This window comes from Ixodes scapularis, unplaced genomic scaffold (assembly GCF_016920785.2).
Source record: "Ixodes scapularis isolate PalLabHiFi unplaced genomic scaffold, ASM1692078v2 PGA_scaffold3__209_contigs__length_174095766, whole genome shotgun sequence".
NCBI lineage: Eukaryota > Metazoa > Arthropoda > Arachnida > Ixodida > Ixodidae > Ixodes > Ixodes scapularis.
Window position 1 is genome coordinate 80,458,572 of NW_024609868.1, and position 17,240 is coordinate 80,475,811.

Here is a 17,240-nt window from a genome sequence, read left to right on the forward strand (position 1 = left end):
CACGCACTTGCAGCCACGTACGACAGAGAGAGACAAGAGCGGTTTTTAAACTTCTTGCGACGTCTTAGGACCAGCTCCACAGCACCGCATCCAGTCCTAAGTCGTCGCAACAAGCTTAAAAAACCGGTCTTGTCTTGGTCGGTCAGACTCGGGTGCAAGTGTGTAAACGGGCCTTAAACTGCCATTCACATACTTGCAACCGAGTACGACTCAGCGAGACAATACCGGTTTTTAAGCCTCTTACGACGGCGTAGGACCAGACGCGCTGCTTCGGAGCAGGTCGTTCGCCGCCATAAGTTGCTTAAAAACAGGTCTTGTCTCTCACGGTCGTACGCGGTTGCACAAGTGTGCCTTAAGATAAGTAACAAAAAAAGTTAACGAGAACCTGCTCTTCGTAATGATATTGTTTTTATGCATATTAGAATTTCCCCTTTAGAAATAAATTACAAATTACCCCACTGGACGAAAAAAAAAAAAGGAACGCCGTTCCTTCTTCCGTTCCAGTAAAAGCGTAACGCGTTCCCGTTCCAGTTCCACTGATGCAAAATGGAACGGCGGCGTTCCTTCGTTCCGCCGAAAAGAAACGCGTTCCAGGAACGCCGTTCCTTGGAACGCCGTTGCGTACAACATTGGTTCCGGGCACCATAACCGAACTCAGTGCGGCCACTGGGACGCAGGCGGCTCCGTTGACGGACGCGCCCGGCGCTCCGATGGTGCGGCTCACCCCTGACACGGCACGGACGCGCTTCAAGGGCTGCGAGACCGTGGACGCGCTGTTCCGGCACGCCGTGAGCCTGCACTCGGACCGCCCCTGCCTCGGAACGCGACTCGTCAAGAGCCAGACGCAAGAGATAATCGACGGAAAGAGCATCGTCAAGGTGATACAGATACTGTTTTTATTGGGACTCCTCAAGTCGCGGGTAGGAGAGCGAAAGGCGAAGAGATGTTACCTATCGAGGTCCCCATTACACTTGTACATTGCTTATTAGTAAAACAAATAAAAAACTAGAAGAGGTATGATGGAGACATGTATGAATGCGCTCTTTACTTTCCTGCATAACATAAACCGCAAGAAGACAAGCCAGGAACACACTTGTCCCAATAAAAAAAGGAAAAAAAAAAAAAACGGAATAAAACAATAGTAACAACAAGCACAATAAAAATAGCTATAATTTAAGTGTTGCAGAAAAGAAAAAAAGACACAGGGCAGCAATTTGATGATTGAGGCAGATTTGTAGAAACCACAGGGTTAGTTATCTATGAATGCGATAGATTTCTCGTTGCACACTTCCAAATTTAACGGAAAAACTGAATTGGGGCATAGCTTGTAGGACGTCAACGTCAGAGCACCGAGCTCTGATTGGCTCTGGTTGAAGGATGGTGGGTATACCCCAAGGCAGCAAGCTTTGAGGTCTACCCACTATCCTTCAACCAGAGCCAATCAGGGCTCGGTATTGTTATGTCGCCACAACTCCTGCAAAAGAGGCAAATGAACATGCGCTCCGAATGGGCTAGCACTCTTGAAAACGCGGTATAAGTTTCGCACCAGTCGAAGACGCGCTCCGGGACCAATACTCCGACTATGGAAGGCTCGTTAATGCTTTACTTCGGGACACCGTGCAGTACGACCTGGGCGAGTACAAGTGGAAGACGTACGCGGACGTGGAGAGCCAAGTGAACCAGATCGGGCGGGGTCTGGCGGGACTCGGCATCGTTCCCGAGACACGCGTGATCATCTTCGCCGAGACCCGCGAGGAGTGGATACTCGCAGCGTTAGCCTGCTTCCGAAGACGCGTCATTGGTAAGGACGGCACACCACACCTACAACCACTAAAGAGGTTGACTAGCGTAGAAGTTTGGGCTAGTTGGTATTTCATGATTAAAAATTAAAACAGCGCAAGGACACGGACAAGAACAAGAAGGTAGATGGGCAAGGCGCTGTCCGTCTACCTTCTTGTTCTTGTCCGTGTCCTTGCGCTGTTTTAATTTTTAATCACTAAAGAGGCTAAGCTTTAAGCACCGACACTCTATTCCAAGGATCTCTTCTCGGCGCCGCCATTTTGGGTCTTAGTGTAGAGCGGGAACGACGGATGATCGTTTCGATTCAAAAAATCCGACTTCCTTAGCTTCAGATACGGCTACAGAATACTCAGGGAATAAGGGTTTACTTTCACTAGGCCTGTTTCCTGCCATTTCAGATACGGATTAAGGTGGCTGGTGATAACGATTTGAAGCATCAAGGTTACTGAAGTGCATGTTGTTACTCGGAAGCGTTGCTTAGCTATAATGGCTCCAACCACACCAACACTAGCCCGCATCGACGCTTTGAACGGTGCTTCGGGCTGCCGATCTCTCGAAACTGGTGACCACAAAGCCGCAGCTTTCATTTCGAGAATCGAGAGGTGTTTAGTAAGATACCAACAGTTTCTGCCGCGAAAAGGGAGAGATGATGCTGCAACTGGCATAGAACACATAAAAGAAAATATAGCAACAGCTCTGACGTCTACCTACATATGGTAGTGTACAGCAAGGCAAATAATTAAGAACTTCCTTGACAGGAGCTTTCGAAGTGGGCCTGTGAGTGGAGATGAAAAAAAAACAAAAAAAACTACATTCTCGTTATTACAGCTCTCATCTAAACAGAGGACTGTCACAAAACCGAAACAATTTTTCAATTTATAAGATAAAGTAGTGAAAACACTCAATGCCGACGGTGTCATCAACGATATAACTGGAATGGGCTGAGTCACAAAAAATGACAAACCATTTCTGGTGTTTGGCTGTAGTTATTTAAAATATTTAGAAAGTACGAACTATACCCTGTCGAAGAAAGCTACACGCAGTTCAACAGTTTCATAGCGGCTATGCGTGCTGTATGTGTGTCTTCCTCCGTGTGGGTATGGTTCGCATTTTCGAGATATTTCAATTAATTATGTATTAACCGGACCAAACCGAACATTTAACACGTCTATTTTTCTGAACAATTATGCAGTTCTTAACATTACGATAGACTCACGTTAATTGAACTCCTTGAATCACGCTTCGAGTGTGCCTCTCATATTGTTTCATTCGATGGGTGCTCTTGGGCAGAAAATTTCAGCAAACTCGGTGAGGAAAAAAAAAAATACGGCTTATGGTCGCCACGATTAAATGAGATGATGCCGTTTATGGAAAACAACACCTTCGCATTTTATGTCAAACTTTTGTTACATACTATAAATTCTCTCATTTACGCATTAGGTGACATCAGAAACGTGCATCTTTTTTTATGTTGTTTACTCGCAAAAGTCAAGTTGGCGAGATTGGTTACAAACACATTGCAACAAGTCACGCACTCGATAAGTAATAGCAGTACTACGACTATCTGATGCATAAACTCTAGTTCGCGCAGCTCCGTAAACGAGCCCGCGTCTCCAGGAAGACAACGACATTTGCGCGCATAGTTTTAAAAATTTGCAAACTTATAACAGTAGCAAAAAAAAAAAAAAAAAAGAAAAGAAAACGGAGAACGGCGAAGGGGCATTATCCTATTAGTCTTTAAGCGTTGCTTTTTTTTTTCCTTACTTTACAAAAAAAGAAAATGCGCCGAATCAGAATAATGGCATTTAGGAGCGGCCGGAATCTTGACTGTTCCTGATAGGCCCATGCTCCATTGTAACTTTCGACGGGCTACTGTGGAGGTCACGAGCCACGCCATCGAATCCAGCTCCGTGAGTGTGTCACGTGATGACGCACTCCACGCGTCGCTGCGTCCCTCCAAAGGTTCACGTGACGGTTACGTGCCATTGAATTGGCTTCGATGGCTCGTCGCGTCCTGCGCGGTTCATCATGAGAGGAAACGAAGCCTAGTTTACGGGGTAACGATCGCACAAACAAAACGGAATGTCCCCTTTTAGATGTGTTAATGTAACGGAATGCACGACGTAAAATAAATTTAAGAAATCCAAGATTCTCGGATGCACTCCACGTGCGCTGCTTTCAAAGTGCGCCATTCCGTAATCTTGTTGACTCGCTGCGGGAAAAAAAGGTCATCCTTTTTAATGCCACGCACTTTCTGTGGTCGGAGGAACGCGCGCAGCTTAGATGCGCTTTACACGAGCATGAACTCGTGCTTCTTTTTGCATATATTATGTAAAAAGTGACTATTTTATTGTTATGGCTGTTTTTAATAATAATTCGAAAATCTTTTTTATAGAAAGTTTGCCTCTCGTTTCTCATTCCCACCTCCCCTAAACCTACACGATGCAAAACAACAACAACAAAAAAGCTTGCGCGTCTATATTTTTTTCTGGTGCTTGCAGACTATCACTGATCTCGACCTAGACAACCTAACAAATCACCAGGTTCTTGTAAACTTTCAATCCGATATCATGATCTGTGTGCTGGACATGTATTGAGCATGACGCCTCAAATAAGGAATCCCGAAATCCGAGTCCATATATATATTTTAGGACTAAAGGATTTTGTCATTCAACTGGCTTCTGAGATTTGGGTGGGTTTGGCCGGGAGGGCTCTATGAATCCTCGTTCAATTTCCGAACATGACATGCAAAAGTGATATTCGCAGCTCCAGCTCGGGCCTTACGGATTTTCCCTATAATGTAAGCCAGTGTCCGGGAGTTTTCGGGGATTAGCGCAGAAAGGCGGGCGTGGTTCCACCAAGCTAGAAAGCCGCGTCCCAGTCGATGTGACATTTTTCATGCGCCTACAGTGTGCACCATCTACGCCACCCTGGGTGATGAAGGGATCGTCTTCAGCGTCAACGAGACGGAAGGCCGTGTGATGATCACCTCCGAGGAGCTCTTACCGAGGCTGCAGGTTTGTGCACGGTTCCGTTCCCGCCTTCGCGTCGTGTCATGATCGCAGCTCTGTCTACACCGAGACGGGATGTTCGTTGTTGATTTGTCAAAAAATAAATAATAATGCACCGTTTACTGCGACGGTTTTATTTGCCAGATATTTTATCTAGAAATCTCGTTCGCAAATACAGCGTCCCGAGTGGAGCACTACGAAAACAAAATAGAGTAAAAATAAAACTAATTCCAAATAACACGTCAATGAACAGTCTGGCCTCTATGTGTGGCCTATACGTGGATAGGGGTCTCTGTATTTTCGTACGATCTGCCTCCTAGCCTATCCGAACTGCATTCGCAAGCTTCGTATCGCAGCCGACAAACCGACATCGACTCGCAGCCGACAAACCAAAATCCACATGCAGGGATTCCTCCAATATCTGTCGTAATGAGCGCACATACAGTTGCAATTAAACTTAACCGGAACACGTCGGGCACGTGTTTTTTTTGTTTTTTTCGCTAGACGTCAGTTTGGCGGCAACTGGTAAAAGTAGGTGCAAGCAATGGGTCACTGGGAGATAAATGGGTCCATGGCATTGGGCGGAAAATTTTTGGGACATCGGTATAGCTCCTAAATATCATGCGGGCAGAAAACAAAAACCCTCTCTTATTATATTGTTGGGCGTTTTTACGCTGCACTTCCCATTACGGAGCTCGTTTCGAGACAATAAATCAACCAAATCAAAGCGTTCAGCCAGGCTATACACTCCGCGGAGGAAAAAAAAATGCACGAACGCGCGCTCCAGTTAACTTTGATTGGGACTGTATGTCTGTTGTAAATATAAATGTCATAAAATAAAAAAAAGAAAATCCTTTCCACCCAGTACTGGGACAACCAATCACTGCGATTTACGAAGTGAGTCGGGCAAATGACGTGAAAAACAACAACAACTTAGATTTGCATGAGCACGATGGTTAACTTTGCTCACACCAAGTTGCACCAGGAGTTTCATCTTTATAAAGGTAATGTCTTCGGCTAGATATGTTTACGTCTCTTTGTCACGGACAGCTTGAGAAACGCAGGGCGTTACGCTTCGCGACTGGTTCTCCGGCGTTCTTATCGAGTAATGCCGCGGTCTCATTGACAACGGAGTTAAAATAAAATGCTCAGGACTGTCGCCTCGCCCCGCCTGTCTTAAAGACCGACGACTATAGACTCGATATTCTGCAAGGCAGAAGATCCTCCTCACCATGGGGGAGGAGGAAAGAGGCAGCGGTGGACAGGTTACAAGGAGAGAGAGGAGGAAGCGAGGAAAAGTGAAAAGCGCGAACTGATCGTCGGTCTGTGAGTCCCCTCTCTTCACGTCACAGGGCCGAATGTTCGACGTCACCTAAAAAAGGCCAACTCAGGGCATCGATTGGAAAGGACGCTGACGCAGCAGTACTCGTGTGCAATCGCGACGCCCCGCGTAGGCCTTCTTTAGGCGACGTCAAACAATTGACTCGCTATTTTGGGGAGGTGTTAGATCGCTGCACGGACTCGATAATAAGACCGCCTCGTTTTCGGATGAACTCGGGACGATTCTCGAACGTCGGGGGGAAGGGGGGGGGGGGGGGGGGGCAGCGTGGTTTCGACTCTTAGCACGATAAACGATGAGCCATATCTTAGCCTCCTCTATACTCACAAAGCCTGGAAGTCCGACGACGGAGCCATAGAGTCGCCGGTCGCCGATTTGGAGCGCGAGGATCTGGTAGCACAGAGCAAAGAGTCATTTCTCGGGGAACATGGACGTCAGCCCACAGCTTTTGCAGTGGCGAGGACCCGAACTTATACTTGTTCGCCCGGGAGAAGTGTGTTTCGGCGTCTCGCCGCAGTGGGACGCCAGCCACGTGGCTCTCCTCTCATCCGTTTTCAGCCGCTCTACTTTTTCCTTCGGCCACCGCTTCTCGTGGCTATCTGCCAGGCTTTGTCAGTTTATAGGAGGCTGTGGCCTTATGGTCACTGACAGAGTGAGAACGGCTGCGCGTGTCTTTCGGATGCCTGGCCTCGCGCTCGTTTCCCTCCACCGTTCTCTGGCTGCACGCTCGAGGCTCGCTATAGGAGGTGCCACTTATTTTCCAATATGGCGGTTACAGTGAGGGTCGGAGATGCGTGCCGCTGCTGAGCCTGTCTAGTGTGCTGGCTTCACTGAGCGACACAAATTATGTCTGGTAATATGAGGGAGCTAGGGTGTTATGTGCGCAGGTCACCTCTTTATTCTGAAAGCAAAAACGGTGTTTAGCGTAATTCTTACTCCAGGAGGCAGGTTTTAATTCTAGAGCGAAACCGAAACTAATGTTTATTTCTGATTCAATTTCTCGATATAGGTGTTAATTTCGAATTCTTTCATAGCTCAAGATGTGTCTCACATCGTAATTATTTAGTTAAATAAGTTGTTCCCTGAAACTTCATTTTATGACATACATGTTCGATTCAGGCACTTCAAAATATTTCGGAGATTTCAGTGTCCCTTTAAAGACAGAGTCTTGCATACACCTTAGAGGTAACATAGAATATTGTAGTTGTTGAAAAAATCAGTGCTGATATTTGTGCGTTCTCGCTGCCTTTTCTCGATCAACAAATTGTCATGTGAAATAATAAACTGCAGGCCTTTTAATGGGTTTTGGGGTAGTTAGATGACTATTGGTGTTTATTTTTTAAGCACAAGAATAACAAAATAAATACAATTTTTACAATATGTCCACAAAACGTATAAATTAATAAACGCTGTTCTCACTACAGCTACCCAAGGACGAAACCCGAGTCAGACAGCTGAAGTGTGTGTGGTTTTGTAAAGCAACGCGTAACGTATAGGCCTTTATATTGCATCCAGTTTTTGACTGTTTATCTTTATTACGATGGCAGAGTTTTTCATATGCTAAAAAGAAAAAACAAAAATGATACTTTTCTGGAAGGACTAATATGGTTAAATGGCGTATTTTTCTGATTGCAGCGTTAATTGCGGGCATACATTGCCGTGATTTGAATTAATAATAATATTAAAATTCAGATATTTTAATACGCAATTTTTCAAGCTCTAATATAATTTGTTTTTTATGATCTAATTTTAGACACGCGAACAAGTATGATGATCAAGAATGCGCTAATTATATATCATCACTGGTGCCAATTGCAGCTTTTTTAATTACCAAGTTATAAAATAAAAATAACCTAAAATCAATCAAAACATTCTCGCTAATGCGAGAAAGTCATGTAAAATTGCACTAATTGTGGGTAAAGCATATTTTGATATCAAAGTCGCGACTTTTGATCCTCAGCACAAGTTACAAAGTCGCCGCCAATATCCTTCCAAAGGCCTCCCCCTCCCCCCCCCCCCCCCCAAAAAAAAAATAAAATAAATAAAATAACATATTACCAATCTTTACAAACATTTAATTACTTTCATTTTTACGCGCCGTCGTTTTGCCAATCGCAGCTTTTTTAGATCGAAGGAACGCCTACTTGCTTGCACCTCTGCTCACTGCAGCACGTTGCGTTGGCGTTGGAAGCCGGGGAAACAGTTGCGAGTTTTAGTACTGCGTATACGAGCGAAAGCAAGCGCTGTGTGTTTGCGTTAGCTTTGCGTGTTCCACACTGCGCGTGCGCGGAGCCCAAAATTGCGATCTTGGATTTGAGCATGGCGATTACGCCCGTTCACAACGTGGGGCACGTAACTCGAACGCAAACGCACTGGGCTTGCGTTTGCTTTTATACGCAACACTAAAACTCTCCAGTAAGGCTTAATCTTATACCGGCAGCAGCACTACATTAAGACAGGGAAGACTGTTGTTTGCGTTCGGAAATGAGATCTCGCGATCCCTGATCGCGCGCAGTTCCGCTGTGCCCGCTGAATAGGAGAATCGGGGGACCCTCACTAGAGCGCTTCCCGTTTTCGCCGCGGGAGGGCGAGCGTCGAGCTGGAGACGCGAATAGGAAGCTCGCGCTGGACGATTGAAACTTTCTCTCTGCTGCTCCCGTCCTGTCAGCGACCACTGGCGACGAGATGCTTCGGTTAGTGGACAGGCTGCAGGTTCGCACACTCGCGACTGCTTAGGACCGTGCGTCTTGAAACCTCTTAAAATTCTTTTACGACGAGAGAATTAACACGCTGGCGTCGCTGTCGGGGAGCCGGGGAAGGCTGGGCAATCCCGTAGATTTCCTTTTTAACGTGAAGCGTTCTTTGGCAAGGTGCTAGGTGTTTTGAGAAGCCTGATAAACATGGCCGCGAAGCTCGATGCTGGTTGATAAACGGGGCTGTCGCGTGACCAGATGGGAAGGAAAGGAGCTCCACCACCTGTGCGCACTGAGGGAAGGGATCTCGAGAGAGTGGAAGGCTCTGGAAGATCGCCAGGTTTATCAGCCCGTAATATACGGGAAACTCGGAGTATCGCTAAACCTTTGTGATGCTAGAACGTTTTACCTGTTAATGGTATAGCAATCTGCCATACTTCTTTCCTTTTTCACGCGTCATTCTTTACTTTTTGGCTTTGAAAAGGTTTGTGTTTGTTATAAACGACCATATCTTATAGTATATTGTACGTATATTTGATCTCGCAAATACCGCACAACCTTCCCTCTAGTGAAATTCAGTTCCATGGTCACCGCGAGCGTACCAGTGTGTTCTCTATAGTGCTCTCTCGCCGTAAGAAATTTTAAGAGGTTTTAAGGCACACGGTGTCCTAAGCAGTCGCAGGTGTGAGTGGGCCCTTACGGTTCATACATTTGCGACGTCATGATCAGGCCAACCACAATCGTCTTCTGCAGGGCAGAAAACCGGTTCCCAATTTCCTTCTGTCCATTTCTTCCTCGCACTCTTCTCGCCTAATTTCCCCACGGAGAGGGTCTCTGAGCTAGCTACTCCCCCGTAGAGAGGAGGAGGGTCTTCCCCTTTCTTGAATGGAAAGAGGAATTAGGAGAGGCTTCTTCTTTCTGGCTGCTTGTCGCCTTTCCGCTCAAGGTGACTGTCTGACATCCTTCTTATTTCCAATAAAGAAAAAAGGGTTTATCATACTCAAGACGTCAGGTGACAGGTGAAGAACCAAGGGCCAGAGAAAAGGCTGGGGAAGAGAAAGCAGATGGAATGCTTGAGAGGAGAGGAGGAAACCACCCCCTCTTTCCAGCATTCCCCTTGCTTCCTCCTTCCCAGCCTTCCTTTCCTGTTCTTGGCACTGTTATCGACGAAAGTAGGCGCTTGTTCAATTTTGGAAGGCCGACCACAGTGACGCTTTTGATCGGGCACGTCGCCGATAGTGCCGCGAAAGTGGTGCACTAAAATGCACAAATGCTTTAACGATTTGGTCTGTGTTTCCACTCAGAAACTGATGCGCCGATTGCGTCATGTGAAGCGCATCATCTACATGCCGGCAAGGGGAGAATCGAGAAGCATTCCAGACATGGCCCCAGCGATCGTCATGCCTTTCGCGGACCTACTTGCAAGCGCAACAGTCGCAGGAGGTTAGTGAGATGGTTTTTCAAGGGCACTTCCATCCGTTTGGACCTCGATTTCTTTCTAGAACACCGACGTAATTTTCAGCAAAGACGCACACGCGACTGCGTACACAGGAGAAACATATTTGTGGATCCTTGGAGCGCTACAACTGTGGCCATTGATACAGCATTCGGGACAAATTAATCGCACTTTGTTGGCAGAATACTGTACTTAACCCCAACAAGGGATTGGCGTCTTAGAGCGCAGCTCTTAGGCGTCCGTTTCCGGCTTGAGCGGCGTCGCCGTCGGCGTGACCGCGCGGTGCATTATAGGTAAATTTACCCGCTAAATTCAGCGGGAAATTTTCCCCACTAAATCTAGCGGGAAAATTTGCCCGCTAATTCTAGCGGAAACATTTCCCCGCTAAATCTAGTGGAAAAGTTTCCCGTTAAATTTAGCGGCAAAATTTCCCCCCTAAATTTCCCTAAATGGAAGGCGAGCAGGAGGGGAGGAGGGGCATAGCCTCCTTTCCGTACCTTCCGCTCCTCCTCCTCCTCATGAGCTGCGCTCTAATTCGGCGTTACAGGGAGTTAGTTGTAAACGGCTTTTTTTTTTGCTTTTTTCATGCAATTTGGCATCAGGAGCAGAACTTTGTTTAGTTCCTGCCACACACGAATTTGGTCTTAGTAATAACTTTGGTGGTCGCACTGTAGCACGAGAAATAAAATAAAGGTTTGCAAACTTGGCTATTTTAGTTCCCTTTGACACCTTTTATGGCAGGAAATTTAATGCCATAAAATGCCATTTATGCCAGTTAGCACTTGTTTTGTGTGCTTCTTCGTCTTTTTGTCCCGTCTCTTTTGCGTTGTTTTTAATATGAACAGGAAAACCAATTTCTTATCCTTCATTTTTTTTTTTTTTTCATTTTTGTCACAGAAATATTATTTCTCAAGCCGAATTGGATTTTCGAGGTATTAGGAGGTTTTATGTAAAAACTAGGCGTGCAGCCAGGGAAAAATATTAAACGGGGAGAGTTTCTCATCAATGTGCAGATTTACAAACATTATCGCAGGACTGAACGACCTGGCGCCGCTGAAATACAACTGCAATCCCGTACCGCATAGTTTAATTTCTGAAGTTACTAATATTGCTCCCGATAAACTACAGATATAATGTCTAAATACCTCGTGGCCTCGAGGGCATTTATTTAAATAGGCATAGACATTAGCATTCATAAACAACATAAATCTTTATATGGTACCGGGTGCGAGGTACTGCGCGATAAAGCTAAAATATCTCACGTGTTTCTGCGGGCAGAATCACCACCAGTGGTTCCAGTGGCTACTGATGTTGTCATCATCATGTACACAAGTGGTTCAACGGGTACACCAAAAGGCAAGTCAGAAAAACTACCACAGTTTTCCTGTCTATTTATTTTCTTTTCTTTAACGCTCGTTTCTGTAGAAAAATGAAACCACGTGGGAAAATAAAGCAGGTGTATTTCAATTTGTCGATTAAACTTTCATGTGCAAAATTGTGTTTTCTGGAAAACGCAGCGAATGTTCAACTTCATCCGCCTTCCCAGTAAGTGACGAAGTGTTTAGCGTCACTACGTCTCCCTTTTGTACCGTTTATTTTTTTAATTATTTTCGAATCCTTTGAAGCAGGCGAAGTCTTCTCTAAACATCTAAAAGCACTTTCTCCTGTCTCTTCGGTTTTCTTTTTTTTTTTTCCTTTGGTGTTATTTGTTTTTTTTCTAATTGCGCGGGGGGTGTAGCTGGCGGAGATCGCGGCGCAAGTGTTTGACAGCCGGCCAACTCTCTTCCAGCATGCCCGCCGTGACACACTCTGCGCTTTTCATGGCTAAATCAAATTTGGCTCCAGTAAGAATGAAATTCTGCATTAAAACGTGCGCATACTACTTTTACCGAAATGCCCGAAGAGAGTACTTTCTTAAAAATGCCTGCGCGTCTACTTACCCGCAAAACACTCCAAGAGCCAATCTCCGCGATCTATACAAAGCCAGCTCAGCGAATGATGAGGCTAAACATCTGTTTAGACCTCAAGATTAAGGTGCGCTGTGGCATTACGCAATGCAAGCCTGACGCTTTGCATTGCGTAATCCCACAGTGCAGGCTTCATTTGTAGTTCTAAACGGATGTTCCGCCTCATCATGTGCTGAGCTTATTTCCTAGATCGCAGAGATTGCCTCATTGAGTGTTTTGCGGGTAAGTAGACAGACGCGCAGGCATTTTTTCAGGCTATAGGTATATTCAATATCGATGTGCTGAATATAGCCGAGGTACTTACGGTACACCGCTCGACCGAGTGAGTAAAAACGCGGCATTTTCTTTTAATTGGAAAGGGTTAGTATCGAACACTTAATTTCATTGTCTAAACTGATGTCTCAACTTGGTCAGTGAAACTCTGTCCTCAGCTTTTATACCAACTTTTTAACTGTAAAAAAAAAAAAAAGGTAAAACTAGCGGACACATGTTCGTAAGCTATCTGTGTCGTGTTTTGTAATTTGTTCACACTTCTGGCTTCGTGATTGGTTCCTTGGTGTCCTTATCAATTGATACCTCAATCTGGTAGACTACCGATCGATAATGATATTCCTTGGACTTGCCACCACGCCCTGGGTTTCTTATGCTGTCGGCAACTCTAATGGCGGCGATTTCTTTTCGCATGTTTCGTGATTACGCAGGTGTGATCCTCACCAATGGCAACGTAGTGGCGTTCGTTCTCGGGATAGCCAGTGTGCTGCACAATTTCACGTGAGTATTCGACTGCTTCCGAGGTTATAGATCGACTGCGCTCTAAATAAACAACTGGACAAAGACGAGCTTTGTTGGGGTGCTGACAGGGCACACGGTTATAAGTTCACCGTTTCACGAGCTAGCTGTTTCGCAACTCTCTGCCTGACGATGAGCGAATCTTCTGTCGAACGTTTAGAAGGACAGGAAACGGGTTTGTGAATTTCGCCGCTGAGATTAGTTTTCCCTCTAAATTTAGGCGAGAAAGTTTTACCCGATAGATATAGCGGGACATCTTGCCAACTAATTTTAGCGGAGCGCCGAGACCCTACACCTAGCACACCAGGGGATCTGCTGCGAAACATCGGCAATAACAGGTACTGCCTAAAAAAGAAAAGTATTAACTTCAATATTTTGGAGCTTTGCGAAAAAAAACAAACATGAAGGAATGATATTTTGAATACATTCAAGTGAACACTTTCGCACGTGAGACGGATTGGTTCCGTAACAATTATTCCCATAATCGAGCTCTTTTCCTGGCAAGCTTGTCTAATAATTTAAATGTCTGAACATGTAGAGGAGTTGGTGACCGCGCTCAGAAACATTAACCTGTTGTTTTCCAATTGTTGCATGATGATGCATCTGACTCGTGTGCGGAGGACATGCCAGTCTTACGAACGGAGCCCTTTGGTGATACATGTCCGCTCGCTTCTGACGGCGTTTCGGTACTCTGGATGGAGAACGCTATATACGAAGGAAAAATGCGCAAACATGCCCGTTTCCATGTTTAGGACCCGTTGTCGTTCTTCACTCGGGCGTGTCCGGTGGCGGCGGCGACATTTTAATGACGAAGGCTTTTTTATGTGTCCTTCTATATGGTGATGGCCGTTTTTACATGAGCACCCCGTTTGCAGGACCAGTCTCGGAAAAAGCGAAGCGCTGTAAGGATTTACATATTTTTTTTTTGCTTTCCATGAAAGATGACGAGTCCCAGTTTCGGCGATATATATATACATATAATAAATACGATTTAAATCATTTACCTCCTTTTTACAATATATATATATCATATTATATAACATTATATCACATTATATAACATTATATCACATTATATCACATTATATCACATTATATCACATTATATCATATTATATCATAATATATCATATTATATCAACAATTGGGATTGCCCTTAAAAGCTGCGCCAGAAACGACGGGATGAGGCGATGCAAGTTGAAACGTTTCGGGCCGGGCAGGTCCTTCTTCAGTCAACCGCAAAACTGATCACTATTTATCGCAAGTTGTCACCTTGTCAATCGCAAGATCACCTTGTCAATCGCAAGTTGATCAGTCTTGCGACTGACTGAAGAAGGACCTGCCCGGCCCGAGACGTTTCAACACTCATCGCCCTCATCCCGTCGTATATTAAAAAAAAAAAAAAAAGAGCTATTTTTTGTTGTTTATTTTTTTTTTTTATTTTAGGGCACAAGATGTGTACCTTGGATTCCTCCCTCTCGCTCACGTCATGGAGATAGCAGCCGGTAAGCGCGTGCCAAGGAACGTTCGAAGACATGGCGGTCGGAGGCAGTCTTTACCAGTCTTGGGTAGTAACGCGTTACTAGTAACGCGTTACTGTAACTTCGTTACTTTTTTGGTAACTTGTAACTGTAACGAGTTACTTTTTAAAAATGTAACTTGTAACTGTAGTTCTATTACTGTTTCTGAGGTAACGATGAAAGTAACGACGTTACTTTTCTCGTTACTTTCCAGTTTTTTTATAAATAATATACCACTGAACGAGTACAATTTAAAATTATTTGCGCTTTCCAAATTGTCTCTTCCGACATTTCGAGTGTCAAGTTATTTTTGCACAAACTTGTGAATACGTTCTTTCTCGCGAGTCACGACCCGAATATAGCCACGTGTAGATTTTATGAAAAAAATATCCAGTTATCTTTACGCACGCTCTTGTACTTTGTGACTGAACAATTGCATCATAGTATCTTGAAGCCCTATCTCTGTTGCGTTTTTTTTTTTTCTGCGCAAACGCTTTTAATCGTGTGAATTAACCGTGAAACAACAATACACGCGGAGGACACTGCGAATTTTTTGTATTTTGATTTGCGGAACTACTCCAGCGTAGTGTCAGCAGTCGAGGCAAAAGTTACTATTGTTTCCGCGGGGTTTGTTTCTGGCTCGCCGGGTACGAACTGAAATATGTCCAGGGACTCCATGAACCCAGCGGAACCATCAACGAGCCAGCAATATGCCTGTGCTGCCAAGGATATGAATGTTGATGACAACAAAGAAGGACTACCGTGGCCGCCGTACAGAGAGTATTTTGCTGTGGCGTAGGCGGTTACTAACAACTTCACAGCAGGAAACGACATTCTATTGCCTCAACGTCTGCCCGGCAATCTAAAGCCTGTTCCTGCGACACAACACAGCAGTCCCATCCAGCGCGCCAGATGAGTGACTGTTCAACAAGGGCAGGGACGTGTTCCTTATCAAACAAGGGAAACTTAGACACTAATTTCGAGAAGCAACTGCTGCTAAGTTACAATATAAAGTAAGAAGCATACTTTTTAATTTTATGCAATAGAACTTGGTGAAAAGCGTTTTCTAGTTTTTCCTAAATTTTTTTTTGTTATACAAAAGTAACTGAAAAGTAACGTCGTTACTTCTTAAAAGTAACTGTAACTGTAACGAGTTACTCTTTTGTTGCGGTAACTGTAACGGTAACTTCACTACTTTTTTCTGAAAGTAACTGTAACTGTAACAAATTACTTTTTAAAAGTAACTTACCCAAGACTGGTCTTTACGCTGTTTCTCTTGGCTGTTTGATGTTAGATTTTCTTTTTTGTAACTCGTCAGGTATCGATATTAAGCGCCGATTCAGGCCTATATGTCTTCTCCACACGACTTGAAACCGGTGACGAAGGGACTTCAGGAGGACGAACACACGCGTCTCAAACGTAACTGAGTAGATTTTGTTCGTACATCGTGCCTTATGTTCATGATGCGTTCACGCGTCGTGTATCGTCTATTGTGCACGGCTTCACGTAGTGGCTTTTCTTCGATCCTTCTTTCCACCCTTGGTGTCGAGAGCCACCCGAATATAATAAAATGATTACCGCGAATTTGCCGTAGGGCGGTTCAGAGCGTCTCCGTCCAAACAAACATATATGACAAGCTTGATTATCTTAGGTACCTTTTACTGCAAAAGAAATTATTTTCCGTATAAAAACATAGAATTGTTTTTTTCCCGTTTACTCGTAAATTTATTATAGACACTGAAATGTTAAGAAGCGTAGGCTGTGACTTATCTTCACATTTCTTGCGTCGTGATTTAATCTTCGGTGCTCTTATTGGTTAGTGCCGAAGTCTTCTTGGCTGTGGAAAACAAATAAGGTGCTAAAGATCAATCCCGCCCTCCCTTTCTTAAGTTTCCACTGGCTAAAGCTCTGGTTTATTCTCTGTGACAAGAACAACGATCTTAATTAGCTGGAGTGCAGATTGAACGTGCAACATTGGGCGTTTCTCCCACTCAAGAAATTAGCTCTTCGCGGAAGATAAATGAGACCTATCTAGTTCCGAGCATGCGCTGCGAAAATCACTACCACACGTCTTCGCCTCTTTTTTTTCTTCTCCCTTCTCCTCTATCACTTGGCTAAAATCTGTAAAATCAAAAAAAGCCTAAGAATAACAGCCACGCAACACCTAACATTTTTCGGTATTTTTTTTCTTCATTTGTTTCACTCTTTTCAGAATGTTGTTTTATGGCACTTGGTTTGAGGATCGGCTATTCAAGTCCCTTTACACTTACTGATCAAGTAAGTTGCATTTCTTCTAGGAGTAGTCCGCAACGTGTCTTAGAATCTACTTTATTGCTTCGTTAGCACAAACAGTCGAAACATGACCTCCGAGATTTTTGGCACGCGAAGCTCTCCTTTCCAAACACTGGTTTGCCCAGCAGAAGGAACGTATAGCACGGCTTCTCTAGATGGCGCTGATACAGAGTCGGCATCAGTATCTGAAACGCTAAATGCGTGCACGTGGTATAGAGCTCGTATTTTCGTTAACACCGCCAAGGATGAGACGCGCGAGGGCTTCGAGACGTGACCCAAGTGGTGCTCAGCTCGTGCGCTGGCTCTGGCAGTGGTTTCTTTTCCTCTGCCTTCGCTAAGACGCGAATAGGCCTATTGTTAAATTACCCAAGCA

At 44.7% G+C, this 17,240-nt stretch overlaps 1 protein-coding gene across 1 annotated transcript in view; it reads left to right on the plus strand.

Moving 5' to 3' along the window:
- The first annotated feature begins 710 nt into the window (after window positions 1-710).
- The window catches only part of LOC120850533 (long-chain-fatty-acid--CoA ligase 3), a 72,688-nt gene continuing 56,158 nt past the window's right edge, over window positions 711-17,240 (plus strand). The window contains exons 1-8 of the mRNA XM_042292787.1: window positions 711-878; window positions 1,624-1,801; window positions 4,711-4,817; window positions 10,148-10,286; window positions 11,578-11,655; window positions 12,968-13,037; window positions 14,502-14,560; window positions 16,788-16,852. Of these exons, the coding sequence (XP_042148721.1) occupies window positions 711-878; window positions 1,624-1,801; window positions 4,711-4,817; window positions 10,148-10,286; window positions 11,578-11,655; window positions 12,968-13,037; window positions 14,502-14,560; window positions 16,788-16,852 (864 nt within the window). The remainder of the gene's footprint in view (window positions 879-1,623; window positions 1,802-4,710; window positions 4,818-10,147; window positions 10,287-11,577; window positions 11,656-12,967; window positions 13,038-14,501; window positions 14,561-16,787; window positions 16,853-17,240) is intronic.